At 39.6% G+C, this 19,253-nt stretch overlaps 2 protein-coding genes across 2 annotated transcripts in view; both read left to right on the top strand.

Moving 5' to 3' along the window:
* gpr61 (G protein-coupled receptor 61) overlaps nucleotides 1-11,330 on the top strand; it is a 29,435-nt gene extending 18,105 nt beyond the window's left edge. Inside the window, exons 2-3 of the mRNA XM_067413790.1 lie at nucleotides 2,109-2,888; nucleotides 7,826-11,330. Coding sequence (XP_067269891.1) covers nucleotides 8,087-9,496 — 1,410 coding nt within the window. The 5' untranslated portion in view covers nucleotides 2,109-2,888; nucleotides 7,826-8,086 and the 3' untranslated portion in view covers nucleotides 9,497-11,330. The remainder of the gene's footprint in view (nucleotides 1-2,108; nucleotides 2,889-7,825) is intronic.
* The window catches only part of gnai3 (guanine nucleotide binding protein (G protein), alpha inhibiting activity polypeptide 3), a 354,328-nt gene that overhangs the window by 300,296 nt on the left and 34,779 nt on the right, over nucleotides 1-19,253 (top strand). The window lies entirely within an intron of this gene.

The raw sequence follows: 19,253 nt of genomic DNA, 5'->3' as shown, positions 1-19,253 counted from the left end.
TGCTGAAACGTCACCTAAACCCAATTCATTCAAAACGATTTATTAGAATATTGTTTTCATTAATGTTATGTAATGTGACAGCAATCATAGTTATAAGTCGTGCGTTGCTGTTTGAACTCTGCGAGCTGAAGCGGATGCGCTGAATCAACAGGTTATTATGCATTGCTCTGTATGCGCTAAAGCCGAAGCACTGAATGAAAACCGGTAGCCACTGACTGAAGCCATTTGCTAGTGCGTTTTATTTCGCTAAAAGAAACGCATCCTAAATGATTGATCACATATATAACGTTACAAAATAAATGTAATGTTACAAATTAGCACAATCTGATGCGAATGCACAAGTGAACTTGAACTAAGTTACATGCGCGAGTCACAGTGCGTGACTCATGTTGTGCACGCGCTCATCCTGGATCAACCCAAATACTTAACAATCACAATGTTTTATTACAATAGTGTTCTCATTAATGTTGTGTAATATGACAGTCCCAATCATAGTCATTATTAGTTGGGCACTGCTGTTGGAGCTGAAGGGGATCTTTTACTACCGCTCACCACTAACGTTAATTATTAACCAAATGCATCCTTATGAGATAAATCTGCTATAGATAGGTCTGCACAAAATAAACACAATATTACAACTTACATTTGCACAAAACAAAAGGCTGCAACTGCACATGCAAGCTTGCAGTCATGATGAAGGAGTAACTCCTGCTGTAAAATGGTCCCAAATAAAACTCGGGCACGCTCGCATCATTTTTCCTCTCGTTTCGCGGTTGAGCCGCACGCACGCGCATGACCCTGCTTAATCGATGATCGATAAGTCTTATCGATCAAATGTCTTATCGACAATTAATCGATCATCGATTAATTGTTGACATCCCTAGTTATAACTGACATAGAACAACAATAGAGTCCGTTAGCGCATTTGAATGACGAAGCACGCGATCGTGTCGTTTACTGATGTTTACTCCCGCGACGAGCCAACAGCACAGACATTTGAAGCAGTTTTACTCACCGGCTGCTTCCAAAGCAGGACCGAAGCTTTATCGCTGGGACCGCTCCGTCAAAAACACTCTTCTTTGGTATGGTTTGGTAAAGTCCTGACAGCAGTGAACGGTGGAGATCCACTTTTGCGACGCGACTAAAACGATGTTGTAAAGCTTCCCGTCATTTCTGAGTTCAAATCGGGTCAAATGCAGCGCTGCCTTCCCGGAATAAAGTGGAGCGCGGCGCCTGGATCGACTGGATCTGCACCTGAGAGGGTGTTTACGGGCGGGCATTTCCTCTCTCGCTCTAGTCACGCACGCACGCACCCTACCAGGAGAAGAGCCCGTACGGCCCATACAAGGACCTTCCGCTCTATTAACGTCAAGCCGACCCATACTCAAAAAAACTCTCCGAAACTTGTGAGAAACCGGAAGGAGTATTTTTAACACAGAAATACTCCATCAAACGTCCAACATTAGTTTTTGAAACTTTGTCTATGTTTAGGATGGGAATCCAAGTCTTTAACAGTGTAAAAAGCTCAGTATCCATGAAACAGCATTTCACCCCCCCTTTAAACACTCTAGTGTTGTAATTGCTCCTCAAGAGGCTGCACGAGTGTCAACAGCGCGACCATGTTATCGTCAGTTCATCATCTATTATTATCCACCACTATCGATCGCCACTTACACTAAACTAATGCACAATCATTCGTGCATTTTGGTGATTTGCTAGTTATTTTTTGTTTTCAGGCTCTTGTCCGTCGGGCAAGTAAAAAATTTTAATTTTAAAAAATTATATATATATATATAATTTTTTTTTTTTTTTTACTTTTTTCGATTTTTCCAGTTTTGTCCAAAACATCCATGTGAGAGATTTTAGTGCATGTTTGTGATTTTTAATATATATACAGATTAGCAATTTGGCATTGTTTATCCAATGCGAGGAAAGTTATCAGGCAGCATCAGATTAACAACTTAATAAAGGCAACAAATGGCTAATTAAGAAAAAATTAGAATTTATTTTTGTGATTTAAATTTTTCTGCCTTTTTTTCTTTCTTTTTTTGGCATCACAAAACGACATAACCGCTGATCTTTTCTTGTGTCCCTTTGTGCCTTGGCAGACTTTGCAACCTCAAACAAACAATAATCAGGGTCTCATGAGACGGCTTTTAACGGATTGGACACAGAGATCAACCCAGGCCTAACTGGAAGAGATTGAATGAGAAAAAGCAAGTGTATTTCTTTGCAACACCCCCCATGGATCTCAAGAACCCAACGTGACCCGTACCGCAGATCATGTGTGGACGTATGCGCCTGTGAGCCTGTGGACAGACTCGGCGGGAACGGGAGGGCTCTAGGACCTGGTGATGCGAGGAGGGTTGCCTGCCTGCCTGCCTGCCTGCATCCCTGTCTCCTCTCCATTCTGCTCTGCAGTTGCCCTGTGCGTGTGTGTGGGAGAGCACATGTTTATGTGTGTTTGTGTGGATGTGTGTGTGTCAGAAGAGGGGCGAGAGCAGGTTTTGCACGGCGCCGCCTAAAGACACGGTGCTTTTTGTTATCTTTCTGTCTTCTCGGCAGCGTGAACATCAGCCTGACCACCTGGACCAGCCGCCTGCCTGAAGCATCGCTGACGGGGGAGGGGGGCGATCTCTGTCTCTCTCTCTCGCTCTCTCTCTCTCTCTCTCTCTCTGTGAATGTGTGTGTGTGTGTACATGCGTGTGGGCGGGTGAAAGGGTGAGGGGCGGAGAGATGAAAGGGCCAGGTGAGGAGGGGTGTTGGGTACCTCTCTCTCTAGCTTTCTCTCTCTCTCTCTCCCCCTCTTTTTATCTCTCTCACTGTCGCGCGACACTAACCCTGGAAGCTGAAGAGGAGATCCTTGCTGCCGGACCTCTCCACTACAGGTACGTTCTCCTCTACATCTCATGGAGCCATGGTTCCTTTAACTCTGCACCTTCACACCGACGCCTGTTTAAACTTGTGCATCGTGGATGACATGCATATGTTGTAGTATTTCCAGACGGACGAGTTGGAGATTGGTTTTAAGATCTCAGTCTTGCTTTGTAGACTCCATCACCAGGCATGTATCCATGTTTGTGTTCTTTCGTAGGAATCTAAACCAGCGGTGGTCTTGAGTGAAGGTGTTGACATACATGACATATGTGTAACGTAGCACTGAATCAGCTCACCTCAGGGGATTACGGGAAGTGTTTGGTGGCAGACAATAAACATGGCACTCGTGGGTGTGATAGTGGATCACTTAGGTGATGACAGCAGACATCATGTTTATAAGTGTGGGCTATTAGTTGTAAAGTGTCAGCATTGGTCACCCTGAGGGTTAAAGAAGAAGAATAAGGGAGGGGGGAAACACAAGGTTTCTGAACAACAGAGCTAGTTTTCATCGCAGTAAGTACTGAGTCATGTGCATATTACGGGGTCATATGTTTCTCAGTTGGCAGTCCCTGAGATTGTTAGTTGCTCGCAGATTCTTGTCTCACAAAGTGCAGGAGGGTTCACAGAAAGTCGACCATTTTAAAATGCATTTGCGGTTCCTACAGCTTCATCTCGGCCCTGCAGATGCATTTAAGAACACGAAAGCCAATCTGAATCCTTTCCTATAGAATGCGCAGGTGCTTCAGTGCTTTATGACCCGCACTGTCATTTTTTAAAATCCTTTACACACCCACAACCAAACAAACAAATTAAACACACTAAACACTGAACTGTGTTTATGTTTTAGTTCATATGCATGGCCATTAGAAGCAGCACTGGCTGATGATAGCATCTTAAAAAAATATTTTTCATGTTGATTATTTACAGTACGCCATGGCATGGGTAATGAATATGTAGGTTTCTAGATCACAGATCTTGACACAACAAAAGAGTATTTCTCTGTAGTGCTTATTACGGAGCTGTAGTGACTGTAAAATGTTGGCAAAGCTTGTCAGATCATCTATAAATATGCTAGTGTCATCTAAATTAACTGCTTTTATGATTCAAATATAATGACTGAACCTGAATACATTAAGCTATAGCAATGAAAGTGACTTTGGGTGAAGCGTGCACCAATACCGTCAAAAAAATGGCAAAAGGAATTTGTTTATGTTAAACTTTAAAAGTTTAGTTTCGGTCAGACTAAAACAATTTGTCTAAGCCGTCTGGTTTTTGTGAAGTCATTCTAACAGGCCTATAAATAATGTTATTGTAGATACATTTTGTCTAGCCTGTACACTACTATTCCAAAGTTTGAGGAAATAGTTTTTCTTTAAGGAAATTAATACTTTTGTTCAGCAGGTAACCAAATAAAGACATTCATAAAGTTACAAAAGATTTGTATTTAAAATAAAGATGGCCATCATAGGAATACTGTTTTAAAATGTATTTAAAGGAACTGTATGTAAGAAATGTATTTCAATTAATCATAAAATGAAATGTCCCTGATATGACACTTGGCATTAAGAAATCGTGTTAATTTTAAATACTTATATCAGTGACAACAGTAGTCCGGCCAGGATATTGTGATTTAAAAGTTGTTGTTGCAGCCCTCAACTGATGTTGTCATGTTGTGTTTTGGCCTGAAGCACCGCCCTCCACTTATCGACCAATCACGAAGGCAGTAGTGTTTCGGCATCCGGGTTGCCAGATCTGCTCTAGTTACCACAGCTTCAGCTACAAATGTTCCTGCTGATCCCTCAGCCTATCTGGCAACCTCGAGTCAGGGGGGAGGAGGAGAGGGGATACACCTGCAGTACCAGTTTTGGCCACAATCTTACATACATTTCCTTTAAATATTTTAAAATTGTAATATTTCAAAATAGTATTGTTTTTCTGTATTTTGGATCAAATAAATGCAGCCTTGCTGAGCATACAAGACTTCTTGTCTGGGTGACTAGCCTTGGCATTGTGCACTTGCGCAGAAGAAGAAACAATGTTTACACTGTTCAGTGTATTTAGTCAACCAGTGGCTTACTTTATGTGTGTTTCTACACATTTGCCTGAAAGAAAGAACAAATAATACACTTCACAGTAATATCGCCCCGTATTCACTTTTTTTTGCACATGATTTTTTATATCATCAGGAAATACTTGAGACTCCCCTGCTTCACAGTTAATGATATGCTAAAGTCCATCCACAAGTTGAGATGATTGGTTACAAGGTAGTTTGTGATGTAAAGAACACCAGAGATTTCAAACTGTGTTTTCCACTTCAGTTTTATGTAGAAAACACTGAACAATGGTGTTGATTTTCCTTTTGTCTTAAAGGGTAGTTCACCCAAAAATGTTTTATATTTAGTCCGAGAGCGTATCCAAGTGTATGCACGCTATACTGTCCATGTCCAGAAAGGGAATAAAAACATCATCAACGTAGTCCACGTGACATCAGTTGGTTAGTTAGAATCTCTTGAAGCATCGAAAATACATTTTGGTCCAAAAATAACAAAACTTTACTTTATTCAGCTTTAAAACTACGACTTTATTCAGCGTTTGTTTTCAAACCTCAAATAAAGATTTAAACGGCCACGAATCAGCTCATTGATTCATGATTTGCCAATGTCACATGATTTCAGCAGTTTGGCAGTATGACACACAATCCGAATCAGGAATCAATACACTGATTCATGACTGTTTTAATTTGAGGTTTGAACACAAACAAGGAAGAGAAGACAATGCTGAATAAAGTCGTAGTTTTTGTTATTTTTGGATCAAAATGTATTTTCGATGCTTCAAGAGATTCTACTATATTGACTACTTTGATGATGTTTTTATTCCCTTTCTGGACATGGACAGTATAGTGTGCATACACTTACAAACGCTCTCTGACTAAATATAAAATATCTTAAACTGTGTTCCGAAGATGAACGGAGGTCTTAGGGGTGTGGAACGACATTAGGGTGAGTCATTAATGACATCAATTTCATTTTTGGGTGAACTAAACCTTTAAAAACACCACATGGATATATGAACAACATTAAAATCTAGATTTTCACCCCAGGGGCTTTCAAAAATTCACCCCAAAATGAAAAATTGCTGTTATTTAAGCACCCTTGTGTTGTTCAAAACCGGTATGCCTTTTTTTACGTGGAACACTAAGACATTTTGAAAAATTGTTCACTATGTAAGTCAATAGGTTCCATTAGTTGAAACATTCTTCAAGATATTTTCTTTTGTGTTCCACAGAAGAAAGTAAGTCATACTATCATTTTAATTCTAAACACTAAATCACCAAACAACTTCAAGAAGAGGAGGACAGGGCTAAAAAGTTATCACTATTATCATCACAATCAAGCTCATCATAGTCATGTGGAAAATCATGCATCTGTAGCTCTAACTGCTTTTTGTCTGGCCAAACCACAGTTGCAATACCTTCCAGGTACAGAACAGCCCCTTCCCTTCACTACAACAATCAGTTAACCATGAGATCATTGTGGTCATGAGCCTTGGGCAGAAAACAAAATCTCCTTGCTTACAGAGATGTCCTAAAACATAAGTTTATAGCTGAATTAGATTTTTCCTTTTGAGCTCTTGTCATAACACTGACCACATTGTGTCACAAGGGAGAGTTTGTGCCCTCAGGAAAAAATGGGTGGATTGATGCAGAGGAGAAACAAAGCTGGTCCAGTGTTTTTACAGTAAAATATGATATCGTAAAGTTGAGAAATGATGCATGTGAGGTAGTGTGCAAGGTGAGGTTATGACCATAAACACAGACCACATGATTGCCAACAATTTTAGACATTGAAAGGGTGTGATTTATGCATGTATGTTTGTGTGAATCAGACACAAAGTATATTAGGCACTCGTATCAATACAAATTTCATTATTGGATTTGATTCTGATTCGCAACCTATTGGTTCAGTTTTGATTTTAATTCTGATTCATGTGGCGATATTTCAGTTATAATATCCATATTGCTTGCATATGAATGTATGTATAAACAATAACTTGATTCAACAACTGCTCTAATTGATTTATAGTTGAGGGCTCTCAAATTAATTTAGTGAAGGATCCATCAGACTTGAATTAAAACCGTAACTCCTATCCGTTATTCTTTTTAAAGGGGTGGTTCTGTGTTGTTTTCTAGGCTTGGATGTGTTAATGGGGCGCAGTATAACATGTCTTAATACTTCTTTTTTTTAAAACGCCGTATTTTTCTTATATTTGACCTTTATTCCACACCGCTGTCTCCACTGTCCTTTGAACGGCTCGTTTACTTCCTGCTTCTGTGAAGCTCATCCCTCCGAAAAACACAATGGTCTTAGATTGGTTAGATGGCCAAATGTAGTTTCATGTATTTTTATTGGCTGAAGTGCCAAGCACAGGTTGTCAGGAAACACCACGCCCCTTACCATTACGGGCAGAAGTCACATCTGCGGTGACTAGCAAGGGTTTATGATGTCACCACCCCAGGAAGAAGCTCGTTGTAGTCCAAACCGAACGTTTTAGTAGCCAATAAACTGCTATAACTTTAAAAGACAATATCTCCATTTGCATTGAACTTTCAGCGCTGTAACTTTGCAGATACTGTTTATGCTCAAGCAGCAACATTACACACTAACTAAAGCTAAAAAAGTGAAATCGCATGCAACCATTAAAAGGACTGATTTATAAGAGTCAATTGTTTGTGAATCGAACTGCACTAGTTGTGCTGTATGTTTTTTGAGCATGTGAGTCATTATTTCACTGTACACATCCTTTTTAACTTACCAAATTCAGTTCTGACTACAACATAAGAAATCATATTTTACCCGAGTTTGCAGTGTAAATATTAGGATTTTAAGAATGCATATCAAGTTAGCTTATCCCTCAAGTTGCTTGCTAATATTATTGTATCTTTCCACAGTTCCATTATGTCTCATTTACAGCTGGTGGATTTAAAGCGCGATGGAGCGCCAGGGACTTCAAAGGTGAATATCTGAAGATGAAACTGGTCTTTGTAACACTAATCTGCCCCAACTCCAGAGTCCGACCTCTACCAGCATGCAGTAACGTCAACAGAACCTCATTATTGAACGGTACTGCTGGACCCCACTCCACAGAAGGAGAGGATGGGTGATAGTCCCATGAAAATCACTTCCGCCCACAATCCTTATTCCATCCTCTCATGGAGCATACAACCACCTACAACAAACTGTGGAACATCACCCACGCCACCTCTTGGCATCCGAATGCGACCCAGCCTAACGCCTCAGGACTGAGTGTGCCCAGTGATGGACACCTCCTCCAGACGCTCGCCCTGTGCACCATGCTCCTGATGGACATACTGGCTATAGTGGGCAACTTAGCCATCATCACCGTCATTGCCAGGACGCCCCGACTACGCAAATTCGTGTTTGTCTTCCATCTCTGCCTGGTGGATCTCATCGCGGCCCTGGTGTTAATGCCTCTGGGCATGCTGTCAGGTCAGGGCTTTTTCAACAAGGCTCTGTGTCAGGGTTACCTGTGTCTAAGCGTGGGACTGATCAGTGCTGCTATCCTCACTATCTCAGCCATCAACGTTGAGAGATACTACTACGTCGTTCATCCCATGCGCTATGAGGTGAAAATGACCATGGGGCTAGTGGTTTCGGTTTTGATTGGAATATGGATTAAAGCCATCCTCATGTCTGCATTCCCTTTACTCGGCTGGGCGCTTGAAAGAGAGGAAATGGGACCAGCACTGGGGAAAGTTATGGGGAAAATTGCTGAACCAAAGTGCTGCTCGCTCCACTGGATGGACGGAGGGCCCCAACAGTTGGTGTTCATGGTCCTTTTTACGCTCATGTACTTCCTGTGTCCAGTGCTTATCATCTTTGTGGTGTACTGCAACATGTTTAAGGTGGCCAGGGTGGCCGCCATGCAGCAAGGCCCGGTCCCCACGTGGATGGAGACTCCTCGGCCACGCTCTGAATCTCTGAGCAGTCGCTCGAGCATGGCGGCCAGCCTCAGTGGGGCTCGGACCACCCCTCAGAGGACTTTTAGTGGGGGCAAGGCTGCAGTGGTCCTAGTCGCTGTAGGAGGTCAGTTTCTTGGGTGCTGGCTGCCTTATTTCTCCTTTCACCTGTACTGCGCCGTCATGCCGTCCTCTCTCGAATCCCTTGCACGCATAGCCCAGCTAGAGGACGTGTTCACCTGGATTGGGTACTTCTGCTTCACCTCCAACCCTTTTTTCTACGGCTGTCTGAATAGGCAGATCAGGGAAGAGCTGGCCAGAAACCTGGCCTACGTTTTCAAGTGGGGGCGTCCCGGTGAGGAAGAGCAGCTGCCCAGTCGAGAGGCTTCTATCGAGGAGAACTTTCTCCAGTTTCTTCAGGGCACAGGTTGCAATATGCGGCCAAGAAATTCCCAAAGCATCTCTATCCCTCAACAGGAAGAGGACAATCCTCTCTCCACCGAGCTCCAAAGGCCATCCGTCGACTTCCACATTCCTGGCCAGATCATGGAGGAGACCTCGGAATTCATAGAGCACCAACACATGAATGATCTTAATATATCAGACAATTGTATCAAGACTAAAGCAGAACTGCAAGGTTGATATTTTATTTCATGTATCATATATTGTTGCTATGTTTTACCATTGGATCTTTTTATACTCTGCCTAAGAATTTGTATATAGCTTGTTTAAAAAATTTGGTTGGTAGATTTCTGTCATATCCAAAGCATATTCTTTCTTTTCAGGAGAGATGTTGGACTGATAAAATGACCTCATTCCAGCACATTACCACTAGACAAAAAATTATTTGCATAGATTCAGCAACATTTGTCCAAGCAATGTAACATGGAAACATTGTGATGTGGAATCTGTATTCATAAAGTGGTATGAACAGCAAGTGGTTGATGTTACAAATTTGTAAGGCTCCTAAGGTTAATTCAGACATCAAAGTATAAAATTGGTTAATAATTCAGTATTGTAACAACACAATTTGGAGCATGCACCAATATTGAACCAAGGTTGTTTGTGTGGTGGGTAGATTCTGATTCTTTAGTTGCCATAAAATTATGGCTGTCCGCAATGTCATATTATGAAAGGTTTTTTCCTCAAAAATGAATTAAAAATACATTGAAACACATATGGTGGTGGTGGTGTACAAGGACTTTAATTTTTCAAAAGTCTGGGGATGATACGATTTAAAAAAAAAAAATGTTTTTGAAAGAAATCTCATGCTCACAAAAGCTGCATTTAGTTGATTTTTAAATCTTTTTTTATTTTTATTAAACAGTAATATTGTGAAATAATATTACAATTACGCTTGAATTTTTGATTTCGTGCTCAAAAACATTTCTTATAAATATTGTTGAAAACAGTGTAATATTTTTGTGGAAACCATGATACGTTTTTAGGGCTCCTTGTTAAATAGTTTAAAATAGTATTTTATTTGATGCTTTTGTAACATAAAAGTCTTTACTGTCACTTTTGATCAATTTAATGTGTTTTGAATAAAAGTACTAATTTCTTTAAAAAGAAAACTACTGACCCCAAACTTTTTAAACTGTATATTCAGACCAATCAAAAAAAAATAATGAAAGTGTTTACAATCAAAGAGAACAGTGTATTTTGGTCATTTGAACAATAAAGGACATGCAAATGAACCACTCTAACAGAATGTGATGAATTCCCAAATTTGAAATGTTTTGAGAGTTCTTCAAGATGCACATTTATACGGAAAGCCTTGCTAATCAGCCGTAGAGATACAATCTTGGTTTGGGGAAAATAGTGTGTTTACAGAGAGTAAAAACTGCCTCAGTTTGTTTAGTCACATTTTCCACACCTTGTGACATGAAGATGGCGACTTCCACCCCAGGGCCTCGGGTTTGGTGAAGCACCTGATCCGCAAAATGGCGGGGAACAATCAGATAGTCTCTGACAAAAGGTTAACAATTGGGTCAGCTGCAAACATGTGCCACTACAGATGTCCTTTGAGATTTTGTACTTTGTACCACCCACTCCCACATAAGATAGCAATACCGCTTTTATTATTTTTATTTCATAGATGTAATGAAGATGCTACACCTGCTTTAGGCTGTTTTACTCTTTAGCAGGTTTCACATCAGATGGACTCTCTGATATTGGTAAAAGGTATAGCAATTCACCCAAGAGAAGTCCAGCTGGCTCAAAAACAGAATGGTGGCATATGCTAAATATCTTTAAGAAAGTTTGAGAGAAGATTTATTGTAAGATACACAGGCCTACATTCCTTGTTTTATATAATCAACATTTGTATGTAGTTTATGTACTGTTTTAATCTTGATATATCATTAAAAATCATGTCATCATGTTTTTTTGGATGTCACACACATATACCTTGACACTGGACAGTACCACCACACAACTTTTTTAGGAATTAAAAAGTTTGAAAACCTTTTTGTATCCTCAAGCTTGTAACACGAATTTTTGTCTGAGATTCTTTTCAATTTTTGCCACAGAATGAAATTCGCAAGTCTTCTGCATTATTAAAAGATGTTTCTTTGTCATTCTTGTGATGCAGATATATATTAACATTGTACAGGTCCTTCTCAAAAAATTAACATATTGTGATAAAGTTCATTATTTTCCATAATGTAATGATAAAATGAAACTTTCATATGTTTTAGACTCATTGCACACCAACTGAAATATTTCAGGTCTTTTATTGTTTTAATACTGATGATTTTGGCAGCTCATGAAAACTCAAAACATTAGCATATCATGAAAAGGTTCTCTAAAGGAGCTATTAACCTCATCATCTGAATCAACTAATTAACTCTAAACACCTGCAAAAGATTCCTGAGGCTTTTAAAAACTCCCAGCCTGGTTCATTACTCAAAACCGCGATCATGGGTAAGACTGCTGGCCATCATTGACACCCTCAAACAAGAGGGTAAGACACAGAAAAAAATTTCTGAACGAATAGGCTGTTCCCAGAGTGCTGTATCAAGGCACCTCAGTGAGAAGTCTGTGGGAAGGAAAAAGTGTGGCAAAAAACGCTGCATAACGAGAAGAGGTGACCGGACCCTGAGGAAGATTGTGGAGAAGGACCGACTCCAGACCTTGGGGGACCTGCGGGAGCAGTGGACTGAGTCTGGAGTAGAAACATCCAGAGCCACCGTGCAAAGGCGTGTGCAGGAAATGGGCTACAGGTGCCGCATTCCCCAGGTCAAGCCACTTTTGTACAAAACAGTGGCAGAAGCGCCTGACCTGGGCTACAGAAACAGCACTGGACTGTTGCTCAAATTTTGGATGTCATTCGGAAATCAAGGTGCCAGAGTCTGGAGGAAGACTGGGGAGAAGGAAATGCCAAAATGCCTGAAGTCCAGTGTCAAGTACCCACAGTCAGTGATGGTCTGGGGTGCCATGTCAGCTGCTGGTGTTGGTCCATTGTGTTTTATCAAGGGCAGGGTCAATGCAGCTGGCTATCAGGAGATTTTGGAGCACTTCATGTTTCCATCTGCTGAAAAGCTTTATGGAGATGAAGATTTTGTTTTTCAGCAAGACCTGGCACCTGCTCACAGTGCCGAAACCACTGGTAAATGCTTTACTGACCATGATATTACTGTGCTCAATTGGCCTGCCAACTCTCCTGACATGAACCCCATTGAGAATCTGTGGGATATTGTGAAGAGAAAGTTGAGAGACGCAAGACCCAACACTCTGGATGAGCTTAAGGCCGCTATCGACGCATCCTGGGCCTCCACAACACCTCAGCAGTGCCACAGGCTGATCGCCTCCATGCCACGCCGCATTGAAGCAGTCATTTCTGCAAAAGGATTCCCGACCAAGTATTGAGTGCATAACCGAACAAAATTATTTGAAGGTTGACTTTTTTTGTATTAAAAACACTTTTCTTTTATTGGTCGGATGAAATATGCTAATGTTTTGAGATTTCATGTTTTGAATTTTGGGTTTTCATGAGCTGCCAAAATCATCAGTATTAAAAAAATAAAAGACCTGGAATATTTCAGTTGGTGTGTAATGAATCTAAAATATATGAAAGTTTAATTTTTATCATTACATTATGGAAAATAATGAACTTTTATCACAATATGCTAATTTTTTGAGGAGGACCTATGTATGTATATATATATATATATATATATATATATATATATATATATATATATATATATATATATATATATATATATATATATATATATATTACAGCACTAAAGCTACACTGTGTGATATTTTCCCCCATCTGGCGGTGAAAATGTATATGGCCACCCATTAGTTTCTGTTCCTCTCAATTCCGATTTCGTTTTAACTCCTACGGTGGCCGATTTAGTCCAAGATTAACATGGCTTCCAGTTCGACCTCGTCCATGAGTGCCATTGAGTGTTAGAACGCGAAAAGTGAAGCCTGAATTTACGGTTATGTCCCTCTTTGGCTAATGTACTTTCAAGATGGAGGGGCAACATGGCGACCGGCATTCGAACCTCTTACCCGTATGTATTTTCAATGGTATATTATAAACTTACGAGAATACTTTATTACTTGAAATAAGTAAATATACACTAATGAGCACATATTTTTGAAAGGAATAGTTTTTAGCTAAGAATAAACTAAAAAAGTTACACAGTGTAGCTTTAAATATAATATCAAATACCACAGAGTCAATGGCCTTCTGTTTATGGGTAAACTCATGTGTCAGTGCAGTGTGAGTTGCGTTGTGTTTTGCCATAAGCAGAAAGAGATTGTTGTGGCCTCAGCATACAACAGTAAAGTTAATGTCCATATAACCAACTTTGTCTTTGCTGTTTTGAGAGTTGGAGGTGAAAGGCAGTAAAGACACAAGGTTTCTAATTTTCCCATGTAATGACATTAGTGCTGGCTGTTGTTTTGGTAAAATAGAGAGGAAAGAAAAGTACACTGGGTTACAAAGCAACTAAATAACAAACATTTATTGAGGTGCAATCTTAATCATACATGCCCTTCAAAAATGTGGGATCAGTAGGATTTCTTATACCTTTATTTAGCAAGGATGTATTAAATTGATCAATTTATTTCCTTAAATTTAGAATACATTTATTTATTTTTATTTATTTTGTAATAATATTTCACAATATTTCAGATTTATTGTATTCTTAAATCAAGTAAATGCTGCCGTAGGGAGCAAAAGAGACTTCTTTCAAAAACTTGAAAAATATATACATATAATATATGTAATGTTTTAAATATTTTTATTAGAATTTTATTATTGACATTAATAATTATATAGTTTTTGATTTACCTCCCAAACTTTTGGCTGTACGAAAGAGAAAGATACCAACACAATCACATGTGCTATTTACTATTAACTGACTTGGAGGACATCTCGAAATAACTCAGTAAACACACACACACACACACGTGTATATATATATATATATATATACCGATCCGGTGTAAATTTATGACCACTGCAAGTTTAAGTGAATCGGCACCTGTTAGTGGGTGGGATATATTAAGCAGCAAATGAACATTTTTTCCTCAAAGTTGAAGCAGGAAAAATGGACAAGCATAAGCATTTGAGTGAGTTTTACAGAATCAAAATTGTGATGGCTACACGATTGTGATGGCTAGGTCAGAGAATTTTCAAAACTTGCAGCTCTTGTGGGGTGTTCCCAGTCTGCAGTGGTCAGTATCTAACAAAAGTGGTCCAAAGAAGGAACAGTGGTGAACCAGTGACACGGTCATCATGGGTGGCCAAGGCTCATTGATGCACGTGCATGGGGAGCGAAGGCTGGCCCGTGTGGTCCGATCGAATAGACGAGCTACTGTAGCTGAAACTGCTCAAGAAGTTAATGCTGGTTCTGATAGAAAGGCGTCAGAATACACAGTGCATCACAGTTTGTTGCATATGGGGCTGCATAGCCGCAGACAACTCAGGGAGCCCATGCTGATCCCTTTGGTGCTTTCCACCGCTGAAAGCACGTGAGCATCAGAACTGGACCAGGGAGCAATGGAAGAAGGTGGTCTGGTCTGAGGCGTTTTCTTTTACATCACGTGGATGGCCAGGTGCGTGTGTGTCTCTTACCTGGGAACACATGGCAGATACTACAGCACACCTTCAGGGGTCTATGCCTCAACAGACTAGAGCTGTTTTGGCAGCAAAAGGGGGACTAACACAATATGCCTGATCAGTATATATATATATATATATATATATATATATATATATATATATATATATATATATATATATATATATATATATATATATATATATATATATTTACATGTACACACAAATACTTATGTGCAAACATTCATGCAGACACACTCGTGTGCACAAACAGGCATCAGTGCGACTCACATCAATGTACTTTGATGTTTGGTAAGAGGGAGGCCCCTAGTGGTGAAGTTCAAACAACCTGACCTTTTAGCTCTGCTGAGAGATGAAGGTGTCGGGAGCTTTGTGAAGTCATTTGCAGCACTGGGGGAGGTTGCTCCTCGATGCTGATTAAAGATCAGTTTGTGTGTTCCATCATATATCACTCCACCCAGAGAGTTTTCAATAGGTTTTTATTTTATTTTTTGGATTGTACTACAAAAGATGATGGATTAATTCTCTATTCCAACTGAATTGAAATCCTGATATCATACTGTAATAAAGGGTTTCAAAATGTAGGCCATAAGTAATCAGTAATAACAGAAGGAATAATATGAGTTTTGAAAGCTGTATAGATCATTATTTATGCCAGATCAATTACAGAGGTAGGCTAAGCCCAACTGCTGGTCTCACCTTCTAGACGAATAGATTAATTAATAATCAGTAGCCAGTTTTTGTGTGATCTTAGATAGAGGTGGGGGATTAATTAATGGATCCCAGTTCCAATGGCCTTAAAAGTGTTTCTATGAATAAAGTAATTCAGCTCATCTTGGTATGCATATGTGTAAAAGTATCAATATATTGGATTTGATGCCATGCTATAGGAACATTCCTGTTCTTAAGTCCGAGATTCACAGTGAGACTAAACAAATCCAGACTCAGCTCAACTATGATATAGTGGCGGAACACAGGCTCTATTCTCAACCATTGTGGGACTTGGTGTTTCCATGGTAACTTATCCTCTGTGACATTTCTCTGGCTAAGGGAGTAGTTCATGGCAAAAGACCCTTATCATAACCTGCTGCTTCACTTTACAAAGTAACAATGCAAGTTTGTATCTCCGTCGGTAAATATGCAATGAGATGACATAGTAGTTTGTATTTAAATATTATTCACATTTAAAACAAGTCATACTAAACTATCCCATTGATACAATCAGACCAGTATTTAAAGGCCAGCAGTGGTTAAAGTTGCACTATGTAGTATTTTTGGTAGTAAAATATCCAAAAACCAACAGGCCAGTTATATATTTTGTTCAGTTGAGTTCTTACAATACCCCAAATGTTTCCAACTATTTGTAAATTGTGAGAAAATTGCTATTTTAACCAAGTAACCAGGACGTTTGAGAGTCGCCTGTCAATTGCGTCATATTACACTCGGTTTCCGATTTTATTCTGCAGAAACGCTTTTACTCTTAGCAGTGAGCAACAAGTGTCCCCGCAGCGGTGAAGTACTCCTTTACTCATCCTCATGTCAGTCCAAACCTGTATGACTTCCGTTTATCTTCGAAACGAAATGATCTTTTTGATGAAATCTGAGAGCTTTCTGTCCTTCATAGACGCAACCAGGGGCGCAGTTTATGGGGGGGATGGGGGGTGTACCCCACCCCCAATATTCAAATCCCTCAGTTACAACCCAACCCCCCAATATTTCAATATGAAAATCACAGTAGATCAAATGTATATGTAGAAAAATATGTAGAATTAATTTGTTTTGAAACAATAATTTCGTTCCTAATCAAATGAGTTTGTCATAATAAATCGGATAAAAAAGAATCCCCCTTATATTGAGCCAATTGGTAACGCCCAACCGTCGCACTTTCACCACCACAACGCGAGTGGTGTTGACTTTGAACGGGAGAGCAAATGTTAGCGCCAGCGGACTGTATTTAACTGCTGGTCAGAGAGGGATGCAAAAAATAAATAAAGCATGAATGAGGTATGAGAATACTGTGTAATAGCTAAGTACACACCACATATAGCTAATCCATTGCAATGTATTTAGCAATAATCAGTAAAAAAAAGTTACAAGCAGCCGTCTGTTTTGCTAGTTCATTTTTCAATATGGTGTCTGTAGGCTAAGCATCAATGACAAAAGTATTCACATCGGTAGTTGTTTTCTTCCTAAATTAATCTGACTTTCGAACGAATTGGATGAATGAACGATTTAAGTGGGCTCACTTATTTAAACAGTAAATGGCTGCCGCCTACTGGCGGTTTCAATACTTAATTTCTTTCTTTTTATAATCTCTACTATGTTATAATTTTATGAATGATTATACACAAATTTCATACCGTTAGGAGGTGTATAATCATTTAACATGTTTTTATAACAGATTCGAGGTAAATATACCAGCAGAGTAGAAAAGTCAGCAGAGGGAGAGGAGGAGCAGGTGATCAGGTAAAGAAAAACAGCAGCTTTGTAAAGTTAGGAGATAGATAGATCCAACGACATGAGGGTGAGTAATTAATGAAATAATTTGGGTGATTAAATTGGGTGAACTAACCCTTTAATTTTCTTGTTTCACAGCATATTTGAGCTTCTGCGAAAACCAATTAGGTTCATTCTCTTGTTTCGCAGCAAGGTAAGAGCTTCTGTGAAAACCAATAAGGTTAATTCTCGTGTTACGCAGCACATTTGAGCTTCCGCAAGAACCAATGAGGTTAATTCTCTTGTGTTACGCAGCACGTTTGAGCTTCCGCAAGAACCAATGAGGTTAATTCTTGCGTTACGCAGCACGTTTAAGCTTCCGCAAGAACCAATAAGGTTATTTCTCTTGTGTTACGCAGCACGTTTGAGCTTCCGCAAGAACCAATGAGGTTAATTCTCTTGTGTTACGCAGCAACACAAGTCGTACGTCATTGAAAAAAGGACGCAGGCGAATGATGTCAACTCAGGTGGACACAAACTGCGATCCAGTGTTGCCAAGTCTGCGGTTTTCATGCGGAATTGGGCTACTTTAACACAGTTTTGAGTTGCAGTTGGATGGGTTTTGTTGTGAAAACCTGGCAACCCCGTCAAGGGCTCTCCTCTTTTTCTCCGCCTTAAGAGAGAAATGTTTTGCCGACTTTAAAGATGTGTGGAACAGTGCAGACAAAACATCGTGCAATCATTTTGTCTGCGTCCATTGCATTTTGCGCTGTTTTACTTCCTTCCACCGGTTAAGAACGTCTTGGGCTGTTTTCCCAGTGTACAGTCTAAATGCAAATATTGGATACGGGTTGCTTTTGAAAAGATGATGTAAGCGGGTCGTCAAAAAAATCGGATACAGTCACCAAATCGGAATTGTGCATCAAGACCTGCAGTGTAAATGCAGCCTATGATTGCTGATGTGAATAAAAGACTAAATGCAAAATTCAAGTTCATTATATAAAGCGATCAAGTCTCTTAAAAAATTTGGACTAAACCTCTCAATTTATATGGATTAGTTTTATGATCTCTTTTTGAATTTTTTGAAGCGTCAAAGTTTCAGTTGGGTAGCCGTCTATATGGGATAGAAAGCTCTCAGAATTCATCAAAAAGATCTTGAACGAAAGACTTGATATGAGGAAGAGTAATGAGTCTGACAGGATTTTTATTTTGGGGTGAACTAACCCTTTAACTTTTTGTTTGTATGATTCTGCCATATGCATCAATGCACCTCTGTGCATTGAGTTTCACACAAGATTTATCTCAGTGACTTGAATCATGCATTAAAAAGATTAATTGATTTGTTCAGTGATCCTTTGAGCAGGTTACATTGTTATGCCAGTAGGTGGTGACAAAGTTCCTTTTTGTGCAATGCGGGTAAATATTTCTCAACCAATAAGTCATTGAAGACAAAGCCATTACTAATCAAATTTGCATGAATCTACTAAAACTTTTAATAACACTCTTATTTCATTTTACTTAAAGGCCCCACTGAAGTGCTTTGGAACGCTGCATTATTCAATGTGTTTCCCCTGAAACGGCTCCAGCTGTTAGCAGCTCCTCCCCTTTTTTGAAACAGCCAATAGCGTTTCGTTAATATACAGTTTGACTAGAGCGGACCTTTCTGTTTGGTAAAGACAATTTCCTCTAATATTGTTTATCATCATAATCTCCTCCATATCGCTTTGAAATGCAGCATTCTGTACAGAATTAAAATGGGTCGATATGTTTGTGACTCGCGCATATGATCTGCGTTGCGCTCTCTGTAGTCTAAATTTAAACCAGAGCCGTTGGTGTATGCCTGCTGCTGCGGTG

This window comes from Pseudorasbora parva, chromosome 13 (genome assembly GCF_024679245.1).
Source record: "Pseudorasbora parva isolate DD20220531a chromosome 13, ASM2467924v1, whole genome shotgun sequence".
In the NCBI taxonomy this organism is placed as follows: domain Eukaryota; kingdom Metazoa; phylum Chordata; class Actinopteri; order Cypriniformes; family Gobionidae; genus Pseudorasbora; species Pseudorasbora parva.
Note: the sequence above shows the minus strand (reverse complement) of the source record. Positions and strands in the feature narration are given on the sequence as shown.